A 19,180-nucleotide genomic window follows, 5' to 3' on the forward strand; every position below is an offset into this window, starting at 1 on the left:
CATTTTTAATTGTGTGGAGGTTTTGATTTCCTCTTTGGTCAGGGGTTATTCAAGAAAGAAAAAAATTTAATTTTTAATTGGCAGAAAAGAGCTGAGAACATTCTGGAAGCTGACTGAATTTTTCATCTGTGCCTATTTTTCTTTTAAATTTAGATTTCTGGAATAAATGTTTCCTGATTGGTGTTTTAGGTTTGGGGGAGGGGAGTTGTTTGTATTGGGATCTTTTTGTTTTGTTTGTTGGCTTAAAACAACAGAAATTCTTAGTCTCCCAGTTTGGAGGCTGAAAGTCTGAAATGAATGTGTCAGCAGGGCCATGCTGCATCTGAAGTCTAAGGGGGATCATTCCTTGCCCCCGTCCTGGTTTCTGTTAATCTTTGGCATCCTTGACTTGATCCTCCATTTTCCCTGTGTCTCATGTTCTTCATAAGGCCATCTCCTTATAAGGACTGTTCCCTGGCTCAGTCTTAATTTTAGGGATTTACTAATGTTCCCTTATGGCCTACCATATTAATATTTTTTGTAAATATTCCATGTGTATTTGAAAAAGAACATGAGTGATGTCTTTTGGTATGATTATAAAGTTCAATGTATATGCATCAAGTCATATATACAACTAAAAATCCTAATATCACTAGATAATTTTGGTCAGCTTTCTCTGTCCAGATTAAGAGATGTACATTTAAGTTTCTATACACAATGGTGGTTTTGTTAGTTCTCCTTATGTTACTAGAAGGTATTGCTTTATATCTTCTTGAAGTCCTGTTATTCAATAAATAAGAGCTCATAGTTAAATCAATGTATATGATATATCATGTATCAATATAAGACAGCATTTTTTTAAAAGATTTATTTATTTATGTATTTATTTATGCATTCAAGAGCTGGGGTACAGGCCAGAGATGCGGAGGGTGAGAGGATCCACCAGAGACAGAGCAGGGAACAGAATAGGCAGATTGACTGAATTACACTGCTGAGGGGAGCAGTGGGCAAGTCAGGAGAGGTCTGCTGCGCCATGTGGGTTTCTCCCTGGCCAGCCGGGGATCAAACTTGTGCTGCAGAGGCTGTGGATTGCTTCATAGTGCAGTGCTTAATCCCTTGTGCCACCAGGGAGGCTCAAGACAGCATTTTTATTTAACTCATTATTCAATTTATAATTTCCTTTGATTATAATAGTAGTTAACATCTTTAAAAATATTTTATCTGTAATATATTTAATATATTCTCAGTTCTTTATCTTTAACTCTATTTTGAGTGATTCTCATAAAAATTCTAGAGATGGATTTTTATTTTTAACTAATCTTTAAGACATAAATTTTGCCAAATATTTATCATCTTTTCCTCTCATTTATTTATTTATTTATTTGCTTTCTTATTATTTTCCTTTTTTACTTTGTTACACTGGAACTTCCAAGTGGTCTTCCTACACCAGGGACTAAAAGTAGAAATGACATAAAGTGTTATTTTGATGTTGGATTTATTAATAGCACAGAAAATGTTTTTACATACAGTTTACGTACAGTTATCTAGTTTCGCTGCACAAAAACCCTATATGTTATTATTCCAATTTTTTAGATAATGAAATTCAGTTTCAGAAAACTTTGGTACTTGTCCAAGTTCCCAAGACACTGAGATCCACAGATATGAACACGGACAGACACTGATGATGAAGCAAAGTGAAACAAATTATTCTGACTGCAAATCGCTTAGTTATAGCCAAATGGACTCACAGCCTAGCTGCCGCCAGGAGCATGTGGACTTACCACTCACAGACATCCCTTGGACCAGCCTAGACTTGGCACATGGGAGAGACTGAGTTAATGTCTGCTGATTGATTATGTTAGAATAATCATGGCTTCAAAGGAGATGGCAGTATTTCTCTGGATGTCCAGAAGGTGGCGCTACATAGTCAAGGGGAAGTGTCACATCACTTTGCGTGAAGTCATCAAAATCCATACAGGTCCTGACTTTCAAAAGGAAAAATCAATATTGAAAATGTAGAAAAATAAAGGAGATACTCTTAAATCAGTGGCTAACACACTTATATTTACATATACATTTATGTATTAAAAATTTCAATAATTTGTCAAAATTTGTTTTTAACATCAAAAATCCCACAGGTAAAAAAATCCAGAATGATGTATATGAATCAGTCAATCCAAACCAAATTCTAAATTCAAGTTAATTGCAAAACTCAACTTAATAATCATTTTGTCGGCCTTGCAGATTGTTCACTACTATCCTTTAGTATCATATCTGCTTGTGCCTTGGCCATTCAGAGGGTGGGCAGCACTCTCCCAGGGGACACTATGAGCTCCTTCTCTTAGGGGCAGAGATTGCATCTGGTCTATGTTCACGACTAGCCCCTGTCCCATAAATATGAATGGATTAAATCTATGCCTTTAATTCTGGTTCAGCACAGTTTTGAGAAGTGACAGGTTAGGGACCATAATTAAGGGACCGGAAAACATCCCTTTTCCTCTAGACATGGCACACAAGCCACATGGATGATGTATCTTTATTGCTGCATTGCTTGCTTGAGATGGCCTCTCGAACACACTTGTATTTGAGTCAGTATTATTTACTCCTCCCTTTTAGTAATTTTAATTTTCTGTGATGTGGGGGTAGAGATTTTACTAGATAACAGTTTGTCTTAAAATCACTACTAGGTTTTAGAAGGTATTTTAAGATGTTTGAAGAGCATTAAAGAGTCAGCTAAGTATTAAGTACTAATCACCTGCTGGGTGTTGAGAACTGTATTCCAAAAGAAGTGTAAACATGTTTCCTTTCTCTTGAAGCCTTTGTCAACTAACTATAGAATTCATAGCATGAGACAGTATGTGTGAAAGTGCTGAAATTTGTAACTAATACATAATGCAATCTGATTACTGAGGAAGAGCCACTGTTATTGACATTTAAATGTCAGTCACTGTATTGGATAACTTTTAGTTACTTTTATTTACGCAACCCCAAATCCTATGAAATCGCTAAGTATCCCCATCTTCCAGAAGAGGAAACTGAAATTTTAAGCAATGTACAGGTCATATACCAAGTGGGAAGCATGGCCAAGATTCAACCCTTGTCTCCTATAACTTATTGAACCTATAAGTTATCTTGCCACCTCCCTCCAGGACCATTCAGGATGGACTGGTGCAGTGGTCTTCACAACAGGGGTTTGAGTTTAGAGGTTCAAAAAAAGATTGAATAGGTAGGTGGGAAACAGGTGCATCTGTACCTGTCAGCATTCTGGGAGGAAAGAAATAGAAAACCCAAAGTGGCAATTAAAGTTAAAGGAAGAGTATATTTACAGCAGGAGAGCAGGGTCACAGACCAGCAAAGGGAGATGAAATGCTCAGGAAAGGTCACCATCTCCAGGCCTGTGGGCAAGGGGGGAGAATGGCATGGCATAAATCCAGTATAGTTTGGGAAAGGAGATTCCCCCAACAGCTGTGGCTGGGCTTAGAGGATCCCCAGCCATATTGAATCCAGGAGGCGAGGGAATGGAGAGCAGGAGTGAAGTGAATGGTCCCAGCTTTGTCTCCTATGGCCCTACGTCTCCTGTTTGATCTCCTGTTGGCCAAATGCATTAGAAGCCAAAGGACAAGGAGCCCATGTGGTGTGTCTGTAGATGTGAGCCTTGGGGCACAGAGCTGGGCAGAAACCTTGGAGAATCGCTGTGGGCACAGAGTGAGAGTGGTGGCCACTTTGTTATAGGGAGAGCAGGCAACATGTGTGCAACCCTAGCTGAGGAGCTTGGTCCCCCTGAGGGGCCTGTGCCCATCAGCCTCAATGTCCTGGGGGGTCTGATCCGGGAAGTGGTAGGACATGAAAGTGATAGGCAGTTGGAAGCCCCAAGTGTCAGGGAAAGGCAGCTGATCTTAATTTGACATTCAATCATAAGCCAATATTGTTGCACATAAGCTATAGTTAATTTAATTATTTTCTAAGCCAGAGATCTAGAGAGATATCACAGAAGAATGGTTGGGGAAAGGAAGGACAGAACTTTGTGGGTGTCTGCTCATCCCCCAGGAATGTGTGTGCGTGCACATGTTCACGATCCCTTCCAATTTGGCTCTCTCTATGTTCCAGTGACCTACGGGATGATGAGCTCCAGCGTCTACTACTACACCCGGGTAATGTCACAGCTCTTTCTAGACACCCCAGTGTCCAAAACGGAGAAAACTAACTTTAAAACTCTTTCTTCAATGGAGGACTTCTGGAAGGTATTTGCAAATAACTTTGAAAGTAACTCTTTTCACTGGAAATGATGCATTTGGCTTCCTAGATTCAATTCAGTGGTGTCTGCTTTGCATTTAATGCTATGGGAGAAATTGTAACTTCTGGTGAGTTGTTCAGAGTTAGGGTTCCTACCGTCAAAGAGGGGTAAGCTAACATTTACCAGGAACTGTGCATGTACCTGGCTCTGCTTTTCATACCTTTCTCGGTCCATCTCCACAGTATTAATCTAAGTACTAAGCTAAATGCTAATCTTATGCTCTAAGCTGTAAATGGAGAAATTAAGATTTAAAGTTGCTTACGGACAACTAGGGAGTAAGAAGCATGGAATTTTTTCTAGCCTCACACATTTTTCCAGCTTAGACACGTCTTATGCTACTTTATGCTTCGTTTAGTCATTCACAAGTCAAATATCTGTTGAGCAGTAGGACATAAGTCCCCTCGGGGCAGAAGCTGGCTCTTTTGTCTTGCTCTGTTTGTCTTTTGTTTCTGTCCCTGCTGGCATGTACAAGGCAAGCATGTTGTGTCAAAGATCTCTGGTGTGAATTCCCACCCAGCCCCTTCAGAGATTGTCTCAAATTCTAACAGAGGAGAAGCAATGACAGAGGAGAAGCAGTGAGTGACACCATAGGAGAGACAGTATATTAAACTGATGGGGAAGATAGGGTTCTTGGAATCTAAGAAACTTGGGAGGAAAACTGGAAAGGAAATGATTGTTTCTTTTTGGGTTCTTACTAAACCTTGGACTCAAAGCTGTTGATGTTAAAGATAGACAACTGGATCACAGGAATCTATTAATACTAATGCGTAAAACACTTGGCACCTGAAACCATGCCTGTATAATGTACATTTTTCCCCACCTCAGCTGGGCTGACCAGTATATCTCAACTGATCATCTCATAAGACACTGAGAAATGGCTAGCTCTGTCTTCCCTATTGGCAAACTAACAAGAGACTTGTCACATATCCACAATTCCATGATAAGAAATGCCAAACCATAGAAGCCACAGCTGTGGGGTTGGAAAATTTACCACATGGCATAAGGGTACAGACAACTAAAAGATCCACCAGGTGGCAGACGGGTACTTCAAACTATAATCTCTTCCTCTCCAAACACGTTTAGAATGGTGGTCATACGGGATGCTGTTTTCGCAAGCAGTAATGAAGCTGACTGGCTGGGGATTTGTGCATTGCCCTCTCTCCCCCACCGCCCATTAGCCTAGAGCTAAAATCAGGGTTACGATTTATTGAGCACACACTCTGCGCCCAGTGTAACAGCTGTGCAAAAGATGGACTTTTATAGATGTGGGGACCCTGGCTCAAAGGGGAATCCTACCCATGACCTCACAGCTAGCAAGGGATGGAGCAAGATCTCCCCTGAATCTCTGGCTGCAAACTCACCCTTGTCCCTCTACTGCGCTCACAAAGCTGCCAGACGGTGGGTCAGGCACACATTGCAGGAATGAGCAAGGCAGACGCCGACTGGCAGCTGTTCAAAATGTGCCCTTTCCTGTCAGTTCACAGGGGGTGCCTTGTTGGATGGGCTGTACTGGAAGACGCAGCCCAGCAATGGAACGGAAGCCGACAACCGAAGCTTCATCTACTATGAAAACCTCCTGCTGGGGGTACCACGCATACGGCAACTCAAAGTCAGGAATGGATCCTGTTCTATCCCCCAGGACTTGAGAGAGGAGATTAAAGAGTGCTACGACGTCTACTCTGTCAGCAGTGAAGACAGGGCTCCGTTCGGTCCTCGAAATGGAACCGCGTAAGTATGGCTCACGGCCATACCCTGGCCTCATTCATTTGTTCTCTGGCTCCTTCTGTGAGTTTTCAGTGTTTATACCAAAGCCCATGATTAAAAGGAAATTCGGTTTCTATAGTTTTTCTCTGGTTTTTACCCCTTTCACAGAGGTTTCATTTAAGATGATTGGATTCTGTTCTTACAGATCCAGTGACTTCATTTACTACGTTGTTAACTAAAAAATCTTCTGGTACAGAATTTTTTTTATTAGCTCGTAGCAGTAAGTGTTTGTGAAACAACTTTTCTGTCAGATTTAAGCCTGTCTTCTCAACTGTGTGTTTGTTATTTAAGTGTGTATTTGTAATCTGTGTATTTGAGGATTTTTGTCCCCTTTCGTAACCATACTTAAAAATCTTTTGTGTTAGGGAGGACAGTTGTTTTTAGAATGGCAATAGCATTCTAAAGTAACAAGAAGTGCTCTCAACACTCTCAAGTTGTGCCGCTAGGGGACACTATCCTTGGGGAAGTCACTTTGATTAGAATTGTCTTATGAAACTATTTCTGTCAGTTCATCTAGGTTCTTTTCCTGGGAACTGAGAATCCAGAATCCAGATTTGTTGATGTAAAATGGGAGGCAAACATCTTGTCCATGGTCCAACTCTGCAAACCCTATGTGGTGCCAGGGTGCATAAAAAACAGATTTAGTAAAAACTGAAGAGTAAAAATTAGAGTAAAAGGATTAAGTAATATCAAAGGACATCTTTTCCAGGTTAGCATAGTAATTTTGCTTTCTAATGTTCCTTTTTCTCTTTCCTGCAAAGTGTAAGTTTACCTAAAATGGTGGTTTTAATTTGCTAATAGTCTGTTTATCTGACATAAATTTATATAGTCACTGGTCCATGCCATGCACTATCTAAGAAGTGGTTTCATGCATTATTTCATCTACTCTTCACAAAACAGTACTGAAATGGGTATCATCCCAATTTTATAGATGAAAAAATGGAGGCTCTCCTAACCCCCAGCTACTAAATGGAGCAAAGCAGTAATTTACACTGACTCCAAAACCCATGTTTCTTGTACTGCATCCTGTTACTTCTTCCATTTCATTAGGTTGTTAGAGTGCCTTGTTGTTGCCCTCAGCTCGCCATCAACATCCGTACTTCCTGAGGGAAGGGGCTCTAGTCACTGCTGTATGCTCAGCACATTAAGCGGTGGCTGCTGTGTGAAGATACTCACACCCTCAGTACCTGTATGATGCGTAGATGATCATGTGATTCCCACTACAGAGTGGATGACTGGAGGAAATGTACCCTGTATGTATGATATCTCAGCTCCCTGGATCCAGCTATATTCTCAAGTTACTTCCATTTCTCCTTCTCCAACTGCAGACTTTTTGAAAAACTAGACTTCACTTGCCACCTGTACTTCCTCACCATTGGTTCACCCCTAAAACTTAAACTCTTGCCTCTGACATCGCTTGGACTGGTCATCAGTCACTGGTGACCACTAGTTAGGAGATCCACCGACAGATTCTCAGTCTTCATCCTGTTCAACGTCTAGGCAGAAAGCAGCAGTGTTGACTGCTAGTTCATTTGACTTCTGTGAATGACAGTAAACTTTGGTTTCTCTGAATCCTGTACCCCCTTCACCTGTCTCCCCTACTCTCACTGCTAGGCTGCATTTTTAGATCTCTGCCTTTCTGTCCTTTCCCTTGACATGCAGAACCTTTCCACTCCCATCTCTATTTGATGATTCATTTCTTCAGCAAATGCACTGAGTGTCAACATGCAGGCATGTTCCCCAGGAGGGGTCCCTTTCCTGGCAGTGCCCTTGGCTCTGACTGAGGTAACAAAACAGCAGAAAACAAAGCAGAAACAAACTTCTGTCTACAGAGAGCTCAGTTCTACCTATTCGTCCCACTAGCTCTTATAATTCAACGTGCCTCAAACTGAATCTATCACTTTCTTATTGGATTTGCTTCTGCTGTTGATGGTACTACCATCTTCGCTTTACTCACAAAGTGACCCCAAAGGACTCCCTTCTTCCTTGCTTCAGCTTCCAAATCAGTTGCAAAATTCTGATGACAGCCACTGTAGTGTCATCTCTCCATCCTTCTCTTTCCTTCCCACTATCATCGCTCTGGTTCAGGCCTCCTGTCCTTGGCTATTGTAAGGAATGCTGCCTGACTGTGCCAGGCTTCTCAAGGCCACACTTGGGTTCAGTGATTCACTGGAAGGCTCCGTAGGACTCAGGTAATAGTCATATTCACTGTCTGAGTTGATTGCAGTGAAAGGTTGTAAAGCAAAAGCAATGATAGAAACAGGCAAGTGGGACACAGTCTGGTAAAAAGAAGCATAACGATACCAAAGTCCTCCACTTGTGGTGTTGCACAGGAATTGCTGAATTCCTCCATTGTGAAATGTTGTCTGCCAGGGACATCTATTTGAAATTTCATCACTAAGTGCTCCTGAGTGCCGGTCACATGGGCACCCTCTGCTGGGCACAAACCAAAATCCCAGACTCTGGCAGGAAAGCTGTAAACCACCTTCAGCATAAACCACCTTTTCCTTCTAGACAGCTCAGGCACAGTGAACCACTGTTATCATTCAACAAGATTTATATCAGTTCAGAGAGCTGTTGGTCAGCCACGTTCCAGGTGTCAGTCAAGCTTACAGCAGGCCTTACTAAGATAAGGTGTCTCAAAATTAAATCTTTTCTGTTCACTCTGGCTGTTCCCCTGCCACCAGATCAGCCCTGTTCTCTGCTTTTCATCACCCGCCATGCTTGCCCTGTGGTCTGGCCACAGAATTTCAACCTTCTTTTCTTCATCATATGGGAACCAAACTAAACTTCTAGCTGGGTTACTTGTACCTCTGTAGCCTTGCCTCCCCATCTACCTGTGCAAAGCTGAATCCATTTTATAGTCCATGCCCGGGTCCAACAAGGCTTTGTCCCAAAGCCACCTATGATCCACCTTTCCCATCGCTGGACTATCAAATAAGGATCACTTTCTCTGCCTAAGCGATATTTCTCTTTGGGTACTCATAACCATCTACCTCCTCTTTTAATTAATTACAGCTGTTCTTTCCCTACTTGTTATGAATGTGTAGATAAGGATCTTGGGTCCTCTTTATACCCCCAAAAAAGCATCTGGTTCCTAAGAGAGCCTCTGTAAATATTTGTGCATTAAATGCCCATATGCTCCATGGAGTAGTCATCAATTCCATTACCAACAGGGGCACTTATTGAACTTGTTCCTCTTTTGGTTGCAGCTTTCTTTGGAGCCTATATTCATCTAGTCCCTGAGTACCATAATTAGGAAAGGCAGCCATTTAAACTGCGTGCTAACATCCTAGGCAAACAATGCTGGTGTAGGATCTATATCTTTAAAAGCTTTGAGATATAATTGACTTTACAAAGCTTCAGGGCCTTCATTCCTAAAATGGGGATGATAATTGCCTAAGAATGAAATAAAACACTTGTGAAGCACCATGTCAAGCCCATTACCCTGCTTGATAAGACTTAAACTTATTGACTGCACATTCTCTCTTACCAAGACCAACAGTCTCATCATCGCCACCTCTATGTGCCACTGACTTTACCTGCTTGTTTCCTTTTCATTGCTTTTTGAATTAGTTGGATCTACACAAGTGAAAAAGACTTGAATGGGAGTAGCCACTGGGGAATGATTGCAACCTACAGTGGAGCTGGCTATTACTTGGACTTGTCAAGAACAAGAGAGGAAGCAGCTGCTCAAGTTGCTAACCTCAAGAAAAATGTCTGGCTGGACCGAGGAACCAGGGCAACTTTTATTGACTTCTCCGTGTACAACGCCAATGTTAACCTGTTCTGCGTGATCAGGTGTGTACTGAGGGTGCTTATCCCTACCCTCCCTGTATATTTGTATGTACATCTTACAGCTGTCTGGAGATAGACACTATTTGTGAGCTCACTATTTGTGAGCATCCAGAATTAGAGCTTGAGAGCAAAGGAGGGATGAAATTTGAAGGCTTATCAAGTTAAGGATATCTGGGAGAAGAGAACTACGATTCTAGAATATTCCGTATTGGGAAGAACCTAAAGTATGATCCAAGTTCATCTGAACCTTCTCGGAAAAAGCTCATTGTTTTCTAATCTTTGTCCTTATCTAAGATGAGGATGATCAGACCTACATGTTCCATGACTGAGGCCTGTGGCCATCAAATGTTGACTCAGTTCCCTGAGTTTCCCGCTTTGGGGTGACGTAATACCCATGCTTGAGAAAATAACACAGCAGTCAGTGGCTACATTTGGGTTCAGTAGGATACCAGGTGCTTGTCCATGTTCAAGACCCTCCAAAGTCACCTAAAGTTCCTTCTACAGGTCGTGTGATGATGCTGTCATAACCACTTAAGTGACAGTGAGGAAACTGACAGAGGTTCCATGGCTTCTCAGGGGCCTCAGCAAAATTTTATTGGCTACTTAATAGATGTCAAGCACTGCTCTAAGCTCTTGGGACACATCAGTGGGAGGAATAAAAATTCCTGCTTTTGATGAATTATGGAGGAAATAGATAATAGCAATAAAGCAATAAAAAAGAAATTAATCAAATAGTATGTTAGCAGGTAATCAATGCTATAAAAAAAGAAGTGGAGCAAGGCAAGAGAAATCTGGAGTTCAGCCACTTTAATCCTCCTGGTACACGTCAGCAACACCCAAATATAGCCAGCTGGGATTACTTACACACATAATTATTCACCAATTAAAAAGGATTAATTTTCATAATATCCTTATTTTGTGATCATTTTTGAGTCTAAGTTCAACTCTCTTTTATGAGGCCAGTTGTGTTTTCTCAGTCCTTTTATTTAGCAACTTTCACAGAAAAGAACATCACATTAAGACCAGTAATTTATAACTAGAAATGAATGAAAATATGTTGCAATTATTATAGAACCTTTCCAATGATTCCAGTGATGAAAGGAACAGAAAAAAACAAGCAGGCAACTCAAATTAACTGTTTAGGAAGCATCAATTCATAGACGATGTAGGTTGTGTCTTTTACTTCCTCCCCATACTTTAGGAGTAAATGTTATTAAGGCAATTACTTCATTTCTCTGCAGCGTTGTCTAAGTTTCTGCAATGGGTGACAAATGCATGCTCAAAACAGGCCAGAGAGCAGTGACTTTGCACACAGAGGCCACTTCCTTTCCTTGTGAGCTTTCAGCAAGACTCTTAGTCACAAGATACAGTTTCAGCGTTGCTTTCCTGAGTTTTTGGTTCTCACCCCTGCTCTCCAGCACAAGTTAGGGAAAAAAATATCAGGAGAATTTACAGTGAAAAGGAAAGAGAAATTTCCTCGCTTCTTTGGCCAATTTGCCACAGTTCCTGCCCATACTTGATTGTTGCTCATGCATCAGTCCTAGATTCTCAGATTCTAGGTGTGGCTCCCCATCCTGTAATGTGAGCGATGGTTATGCTTAGTGGCTGATTAAAGTCTTTTAAAAGTCTTAAAAGTAAGGGTGTTAGAGATTCTGCATAGTAGGGAGACTACCATGAAATGAATCATCCAATTTTTTTAGAGCAACACTGAGAAAATCAATTTTGTGAGAAATTATGCTAAAGCACTAAAGATAAATGTCATCAGTATAAAATAAAAAAAAATACATTACTGTTTGAGACAATCAGACATCTATAGGATACCTATTAACTATAATTGAACACCTATAAAACTATATATAACTGGTTTCATAGGTAGTCAGAAGTACCCCCAAGGCAAACTATTTCTTGCTTGTTAGCAAACGAATGAATGAGGAACTCAGTCCCTATCTTTATACATGTACAAAATATATAGTCTGCTTCTCAACCAGATCATGCATGTTTTAAATGCCTGATATATTTCTTATATTCTCCATTGCCTAGTGACTTGTCATTTAATGGAAATTTAATATAAGCTAGTTTGTTGAATAGCTTCTGCATTAAAAATAGTTACAGCATTTTTGAGCAGAATAGATAGCAGAAAAATAAAGGGGAAAAACTGAGGAGGAAGTAAACTCTTTAATCCAGGAGGCCTCAGGAAGTCCTATTCCTTTTGTAGCACAAAATTCTGCAAGCAGTGAGTTACTAGCTATGGTAGAAAGGCTTTGCCACTAGAATGGGTGATGGGTAGTAGCAGTTTTACTACCTTGCAATGCAGGGACAGAGCAGATGGACGTCCTTCCCTGGCTGCATCGATGTGTTGTTGTTATTGTTTTAATTGTTCTCATTGCAATGCAGGTTATTGGTTGAATTCCCAGCAACAGGCGGTGTGATTCCATCTTGGCAATTTCAGCCTGTAAAGCTGATCCGATATGTCACAACTTTTGATTTCTTCCTGGCAGCCTGTGAGATTATCTTTTGTCTCTTTATCCTTTACTATGTGGTGGAAGAGATACTGGAAATCCGCATTCACAAGCTACATTATTTCAGGAGTTTCTGGAATTGTCTGGATGTTGTGATCATTGTGGTAGGTTTGAGATTGACACCAAATTCTTCTTCTCATAAAAGCATGTTAACTAGCGTCTTTGATTATAGCTTTGCAGATCTTGATACGCCTGAAGGAGCATTTAGAAGTTCTCCCTTTTTTCTACCAATCTCAATGTTACTAATTACAAACATTTTGCATGATTGACTCTTTCGAAATGGAGAGACACATATAGTAAAACCTCAACTACATTAATAACAAGAATAACTTAGTGAAGCCATGTGATATGGGGGGGGAGATAATGATAGTTTCTTCAACTGCTAGTAAAAATTAATTTATATTTTTCTGCACATATGTAAGCTTAGGGCAAGAAGAAACATACTGAAAATATTTGCAGTGGCAGAGAAAACCTCCCTGCAGTTTATCATTCCCTACAAATAGTGCACAGAATAGAAGATACAAGTTATGGCCATAAAGACTTTCTGTTTGAGGTGCCAAGAAATAATAAGGCAGAGTTATGATAGAGACAAGATCATGACACCTCATAGATCCCCTGAGGGCCCTGACTCTGTCATAACTTCTAATGCTTGTTCAAGATGCTGTCCCTGCAGCATCATCTTAATCACTTCCTTCCAGAAGCTTCCATGTAGAAATGTCATTTTACAAGCTTTTTCTCCCTCCAACGATAACACCTAATCTTTTGCTAATTCCTGTTGCACATTTCAGCCTACAACGACATACTTAGCTATTACATGCTAAAAATCCATCCATTCCGCAGCCTAAGATGGTGATACTCATAAGGGTACTCATAATGCTTTATCCTATTAGTGTTCTCTCTTCTATTATCCTACTTAGGATTTTTCTTCTTTCAAAAAAATTCATTTGAGATATGTGAAGCATTTACATCAAGTCACTGCCAAATCATCACTCAAATAGTTTGGGAAATGTAGAAAATGCTATTAAATATTTTATTACTATGTTAACAGTAATACGTTATTAAATATAGAAAATGTTGTTTGTATGTGAGTAAAAGAATATTTGAGACATAAAAAGAACTCTACCCATATATGCTGTATGGCAATTACAATAATAGTGGGAGCAATAATGAAAATGATAATCACTACCACTCCAGAAATCTCTGTTCTAGGCACTGTTCCAAGCGCTTTTCATATGCAGAACTTTCTTTAATGTTCATAATAAGCTTCGGAACCACTCTGTCACCTCCTTGCAGGCCACATACTTCAGAAAACACGTTTACTTAAAGTAAAAATTCCTTTAGAATAGAGTGTGGAACTCATCCAACCCTGATGCAGTAACAGATGCATTCTTCTTTTACGATGACCATGCAACATCATGAACACAATTCCTCTTGGGAAACTCTTGGTCCCCTAATTCTCAGTGTATCACTAATGCATACAATTACAAAAGAACTTAAGTGTTTAAGGAGGCAGGAAGGATGATGATACTAGAAATAAATTTTCAAAATACTTTTGTACTGCATAATGGCAGAGGGCAGTCCATATACTTTGAAAATTATTCCAAGAAAGCAATCATTGTTTGAAACTCAATTGAGCAAACAGCCTTTTTGGCTTATATGGATTTATTTATATTTAGGTCATTGAGAATAATGGTAAAAGTGTGAGGGTGATATTATGTTAATTAATAACAGCCTTCTTTTTTTTAACCAAATATCTTCAATGTCCACAAAAGCTAGTGAGTAGCATTCAAGCTTTTTTGATTATGTACACCTATTAGTGAAAACTGACAATGCACCTTAATGTATTTTTTTATAAATTGTGTGGGAATACTAGTATAATAGGTACATTTGTAAAAACACACATAGCAAAGAATTTGAAATAGTGAGATAAATATAAATGCAAATAGAATTTTGGTGCTTTCTTATCACCAACCTAGACATTGTAATATTTTCTCCCTGCACCCTAATGAATTGCTGTGCTGCCACTTTGGAGACCATTGGAAGAAATAGCTGATGATATCACGGAAATTGAAAATAGTTTCTTTGGCTCAGCACCCACAGAATTTTGCAAGTGTTTCCTTGAAAACTTGCTTTACTGTGCTAGTCTTGTTTTTTTTTAACTCTTAGTACTGCCAAGACAACAATTCAGACACTGTGTCTTTATAAGGAACAAGGAAGGGGTATAAGGATCAAACTTCTCCTTCGAAACCTTCACTGACTCAGCATACCCCATTGGGCCTTCTGCCCTATGAAAGAGTTGAGGTTTTTTTGTATTATTGGGTCCAAATTTGCTGAAGTCCACCTAAAACTTAAAAAGAAATGTTATCCTAAATACCAATATTTATATCTTGAAATCTTGGAATCACTTTGACTTTATTTTCTCATTGACTCTGAAGTCTACAGACTTACTTCAGTCACCTATTTGTCCTAAGCAATAATCTTCAAAAATCTTACAATTAATGAAAAGAGAAGGCTTTTAAGAATTCTAAATGCAAATAATGTTGATTAGTAGGTGTCACAGCTATAAATGACTCATTTGTTTATTCAGCAGTGTTTCTGACCATTTGCTATGTGCCTGGCACTGTTCTAGGCTTTGGGGGTTATAGGAATGAACGAAACAACCAAAATCCCTGCCCTCAAGAATCTTATGTTAAGGAGGTAATTCTTTCATAGTTAAAAATGAGAATCCTGAAAAAAACTGAGGACTGACATAACCACCCAGATTCTCACAAAATCTCTTTCCTCATCTTTTTTCTCTTATTCCCTGTTTTTTTTTTTCCTAAAAAAGTCTCAAAGAAATTTAGTTATTAATACGATATTGATGTTGTATAAATAACCATATATTTTTATAAATATTTGTCCTGGGCAGGGCAAAAAATGACTGTGCCTACTGAGAGTTGGGTAAAGCATTATTGTTGGATTCAGTTAGTCAGCCCTTCCCTCTCAACTAAAATGTAGAGAAACATTTTCAATGTATTCCAGAGAGCTCAAAGAAAAATATTTCTACCACCAGCACAAATGCATGATTAGCTCTGGAAATTTTCCTCAAAGAAGGAAGGAAGCTGGTGAAGTTGCTTTTTCCACTCTAATAGGCAGCCAAGCAAGTCTACTATGATAAAGCTCTCAAGCCGCGGTCTGGATGGTCATCTCAGGAAGGGATAATGCAGTGACTGGCCGTCCATGAGAAGAGAGAGTGGGCAGCAAAGATCACAGCCACTGCCACACCCACCTGCTTGGATTCAGCCCCTGGGAGAGGGCAAGGTGGTTATGGTTAACCACTGACATTTTTCACTCATATACCTCAGTCCATGGTAATGGCTGTGAGCAGCCCCCATATCCCCTCAGATCTGTTTTTATAGGCCAGCAACAAAGCAGATGTGAAAGTTTTTTGTCGTTAAAGTTCAGAAATAAGCAAGTGGGAAACATTTGACTCATGTTTTCACGCTGTAGTCCTTCTCATCCCCACCATCTCATTTTCTCCTGGACGCTCCTTTATAGTGTGTCTTATTTTACCTTTCCCCTTATGTTGTGCGATGCCAACTCTGTAGTAGTCTTTGTCTTATTTATCCATGTGTGTTTATCTGGTCTGAACCAGCCGTAAGTTTCTTGAAGATAGAGTTTATGTATTTTATTTCCATTTGTTCTTTTTGGCCCCTAGTACACCACTATGTACATAAACATCCACTATGCATATGTTGGATAGAGGAAAGACTTGTATAGCTAGAAACTGATTTAAAAAAATCCCACAAAAATCAGAGAGCAAGATGAGGCCAAGAAAGCAGAAGGGTGGACAGTAGTTTAAATGAAATTGGCAGGAAAAAACAGACATTTTCCCTGTTGTTTTTGATTGTGTTACATAGTGGCCTCTGGCTTGTGTTTGTGTGTATCTGCACACAGAGCTCATTGAATTTCTATCCGTAACTAAGGAAGTGCAAGCAATATATGGTTGTGCTTGCTATGTGACAGTGGTCACACTCCCCATTTATATGAGTGTCTTCTATGAATGACTTTGAATAAGTGTAATGGTGGGCCCCAACATTAAAACAGTGGTAAAAAAAATAAAATAGTCATTTTAAGGTATTGTATATTTCCAAAACTCTGTAATAACATTTCAATTATTTGTTCTCCAGCTATCAGTGATAGCTATAGGAATCAACATATACAGAACATCAAATGTGGAGGTATTACTACAGTTTCTGGAAGATCAAAATACTTTCCCCAACTTTGAGCATCTGGCATACTGGCAAATACAGTTCAACAATATAGCTGCTGTCATAGTATTTTTTGTGTGGATTAAGGTAATTTATAAATTTCATATTTTAAAATTTTACAACTATTTCCTTCTTAATATTAACATGAGACACAAAATGTAAGACAACTTGAATTTGGTTTTGAAGCCAGATTCAAATAACCAGTCAAAGCTGCGCCACCTTTTACAAGCCAAGTAAACCAGCAGGACCCTGTGACCCTGCTGCTTCTCTTGCTACCTGTGCTCTTGTAAGACCACCCCTGTTAGCTAGAAGGGATGATGCTAAGTGAAACAAGTCAGAAAGAGAAAGATAAAAGCCAGATGGTGTCACTAATATGTGGAATACAGAAACATTAAACTAAGAGTCAGATAAAGACAAATTTAAAAACAAACCCCTGAGAACTGACTCCTGAAATAAAGTACTAAGTTGAAAGGAGTGGGGGGGTTGGGGGAGAGGAGGGTAAGAACAAACAGGGAAGGAAGCACAATGGACTGTGATGATGGACTATGAGTGATTTGGTGGTGGTGCCCTATAGTGGCAATACTTGATGGGGTACCCCAGTGTTACCTCAATTAAAAATTAATTAATTAGATAAAAAGACCTGTCCCTATAAGTTTTATTTTATAAATCCAGTAAGAGGGCTTTTCAATATTTAGCTGAACCCGGGCCTGATTATTCTGACACCAGGACACATCAAAGTTTCCACTGCTATGGGGTGACCTGGTAAAGGAAAAGGAACTATGAAAATTAGTGGGAAGGTTGGCAGGGAGGAGTAGGAGAGGAGATGCTTTGGGAAATGTTCTCTAGAAGGATTTCCTCTTTACCAGGTAGAGACCATAGGGAGGTTTTACCTAGAAATGATTGGGCTGGGGACAGATGACTCTTCCAAGTACTTCCTTAATCATTCATTTCCTTCTTTTCCCAAGGCATAATTTGCATTTCTGTGTGTGAAACATTAGGGCGTTTCATAGTCAATGAACCTCAGTTCTGGAGAGCAGGAAATTTCAGTCATTGTGAGACAGCTGCATACCTGTCAGGACCTCTGGTTCTTCCTTTGTGCTATCCACACAGTAGCTAGGCCTAAGTGGCCTTGAAATTTAAATTTAAGCTAATTAAAATTACAATTAACAGTTCCTCTGTCATTCTAGCCAGTTTTAAGTGTTTATTGTCTCTATGTAGTTAGCAGCTACTGTACTGGACACTGGAAATACCAAACATATCCATCATCACAGAAAGTCTTATTGAACATCACTGTTCTAGAAAATACAGACCAATAATTGTTTTATCTTCCTGGATTGGTATTCACACCTGGAAAGCGTGAGAGTTATCAGAGCTTATGCTATCTCTCTCATACTGTTTTTTTCAATTGCATGCTTACTTAGAAGAAACCATCACTAAAACAACCAAACCTTTGTCACAAAACAATAATTATAATAAGTTCTCATAGGAATAATAAGAATTATTTTAAGTAATGTGATAACAACTGAAAAAATACTTTTGTTGTGGCCAGAAACAAATTGTAAGCCGTCTTTAAGTGAAAATCTAGAAATTTCCTTTTTCATGTATACCTCAGGCTGGGTGTTTGATTTAATGCTTTGCTTGTAAACATCTTGCCCCCAAAACTTTAAGAACCATTAAGTTCCTCAAAATGTAACAGAGTGGTCCCCAGGAAAAGGGGACCTGTTGCAAAACTAGGGATTGAGACTCAATTTCTATCTAATGCATTGCCCTAATGTTCTTCCACCAAGGCTTCTAATTAAGCTACTGAAATGGCATGCCTTCTGGGCTGCGAACTGCACAACCAGGGCAGTTGTCCTCTGTGTCTCATCTACAAATATGTTCAATATGGCTTTGTAGTCAGACAGAGCTGGGTTCAAATGCTGACTCCAAGCCCTGCCTGGCCCCTGAGTAGAACTCCACTATTTTGGTCATTTTGAAGTTTCAAGGCCATTTAACTGAACCCTCCTCACATGCTTGATAATTAATGATTATTGATGTAATTAGTATTTCCTGGAGGTTTTTTTTTTAAATTAGTGTCCATTTGTGGGGTTTTTCTCATTTTATGTTAATCTTTCTTATACTACTAGTCATTTTAATTATTATTAAACCTGTTTTCATTATATTTTAACCATCATGTGAAGTGAACGCAGCATGAAGGCAGGAGCTTTGTTCTGTTCATGCTTAGTACCAGTGATACAGGCAATAAGAGGCACTGAAACTGGCCAAGGATAGTGCTCAGATGGTTATACCAGTCACTGTCTGAGTTCTTCACCCGTGCACACAATTGCAAGGCCACTCAGGTTCAGAGAACAATAATAATGGGGTTTATTTAACAAACAAGGGGAAACAAAGAGTCACTGAGGCCATAAGTAGCCTGTTACCTCACCCAAAGCAGTGAGTATTTTGAAGTATTTTGAAGTCCTAAACAAAAGGCATCTAAGATGGCATCCTCCAGCCACTGAGGGCCTGGAACACATGGCAGCCAGAAAATAGATGGGGATCCCACACATGAAGACAGCAGTAGACGCAACAGGAGA

The 19,180-nt window shown here is 39.7% G+C and overlaps 1 protein-coding gene across 1 annotated transcript in view; it reads left to right on the forward strand.

Moving 5' to 3' along the window:
* The window catches only part of PKD2 (polycystin 2, transient receptor potential cation channel), a 49,083-nt gene that overhangs the window by 15,042 nt on the left and 14,861 nt on the right, over positions 1–19,180 (forward strand). The window contains exons 3-7 of the mRNA XM_037530616.1: positions 4,087–4,220; positions 5,751–6,001; positions 9,614–9,838; positions 12,230–12,458; positions 16,524–16,691. Coding sequence (XP_037386513.1) covers positions 4,087–4,220; positions 5,751–6,001; positions 9,614–9,838; positions 12,230–12,458; positions 16,524–16,691 — 1,007 coding nt within the window. The remainder of the gene's footprint in view (positions 1–4,086; positions 4,221–5,750; positions 6,002–9,613; positions 9,839–12,229; positions 12,459–16,523; positions 16,692–19,180) is intronic.

The sequence above is a fragment of the Talpa occidentalis genome, unplaced genomic scaffold, assembly GCF_014898055.3.
Source record: "Talpa occidentalis isolate TD23 unplaced genomic scaffold, MPIMG_talOcc4v2.1 talOcc4.6, whole genome shotgun sequence".
NCBI classification, from domain to species: domain Eukaryota; kingdom Metazoa; phylum Chordata; class Mammalia; order Eulipotyphla; family Talpidae; genus Talpa; species Talpa occidentalis.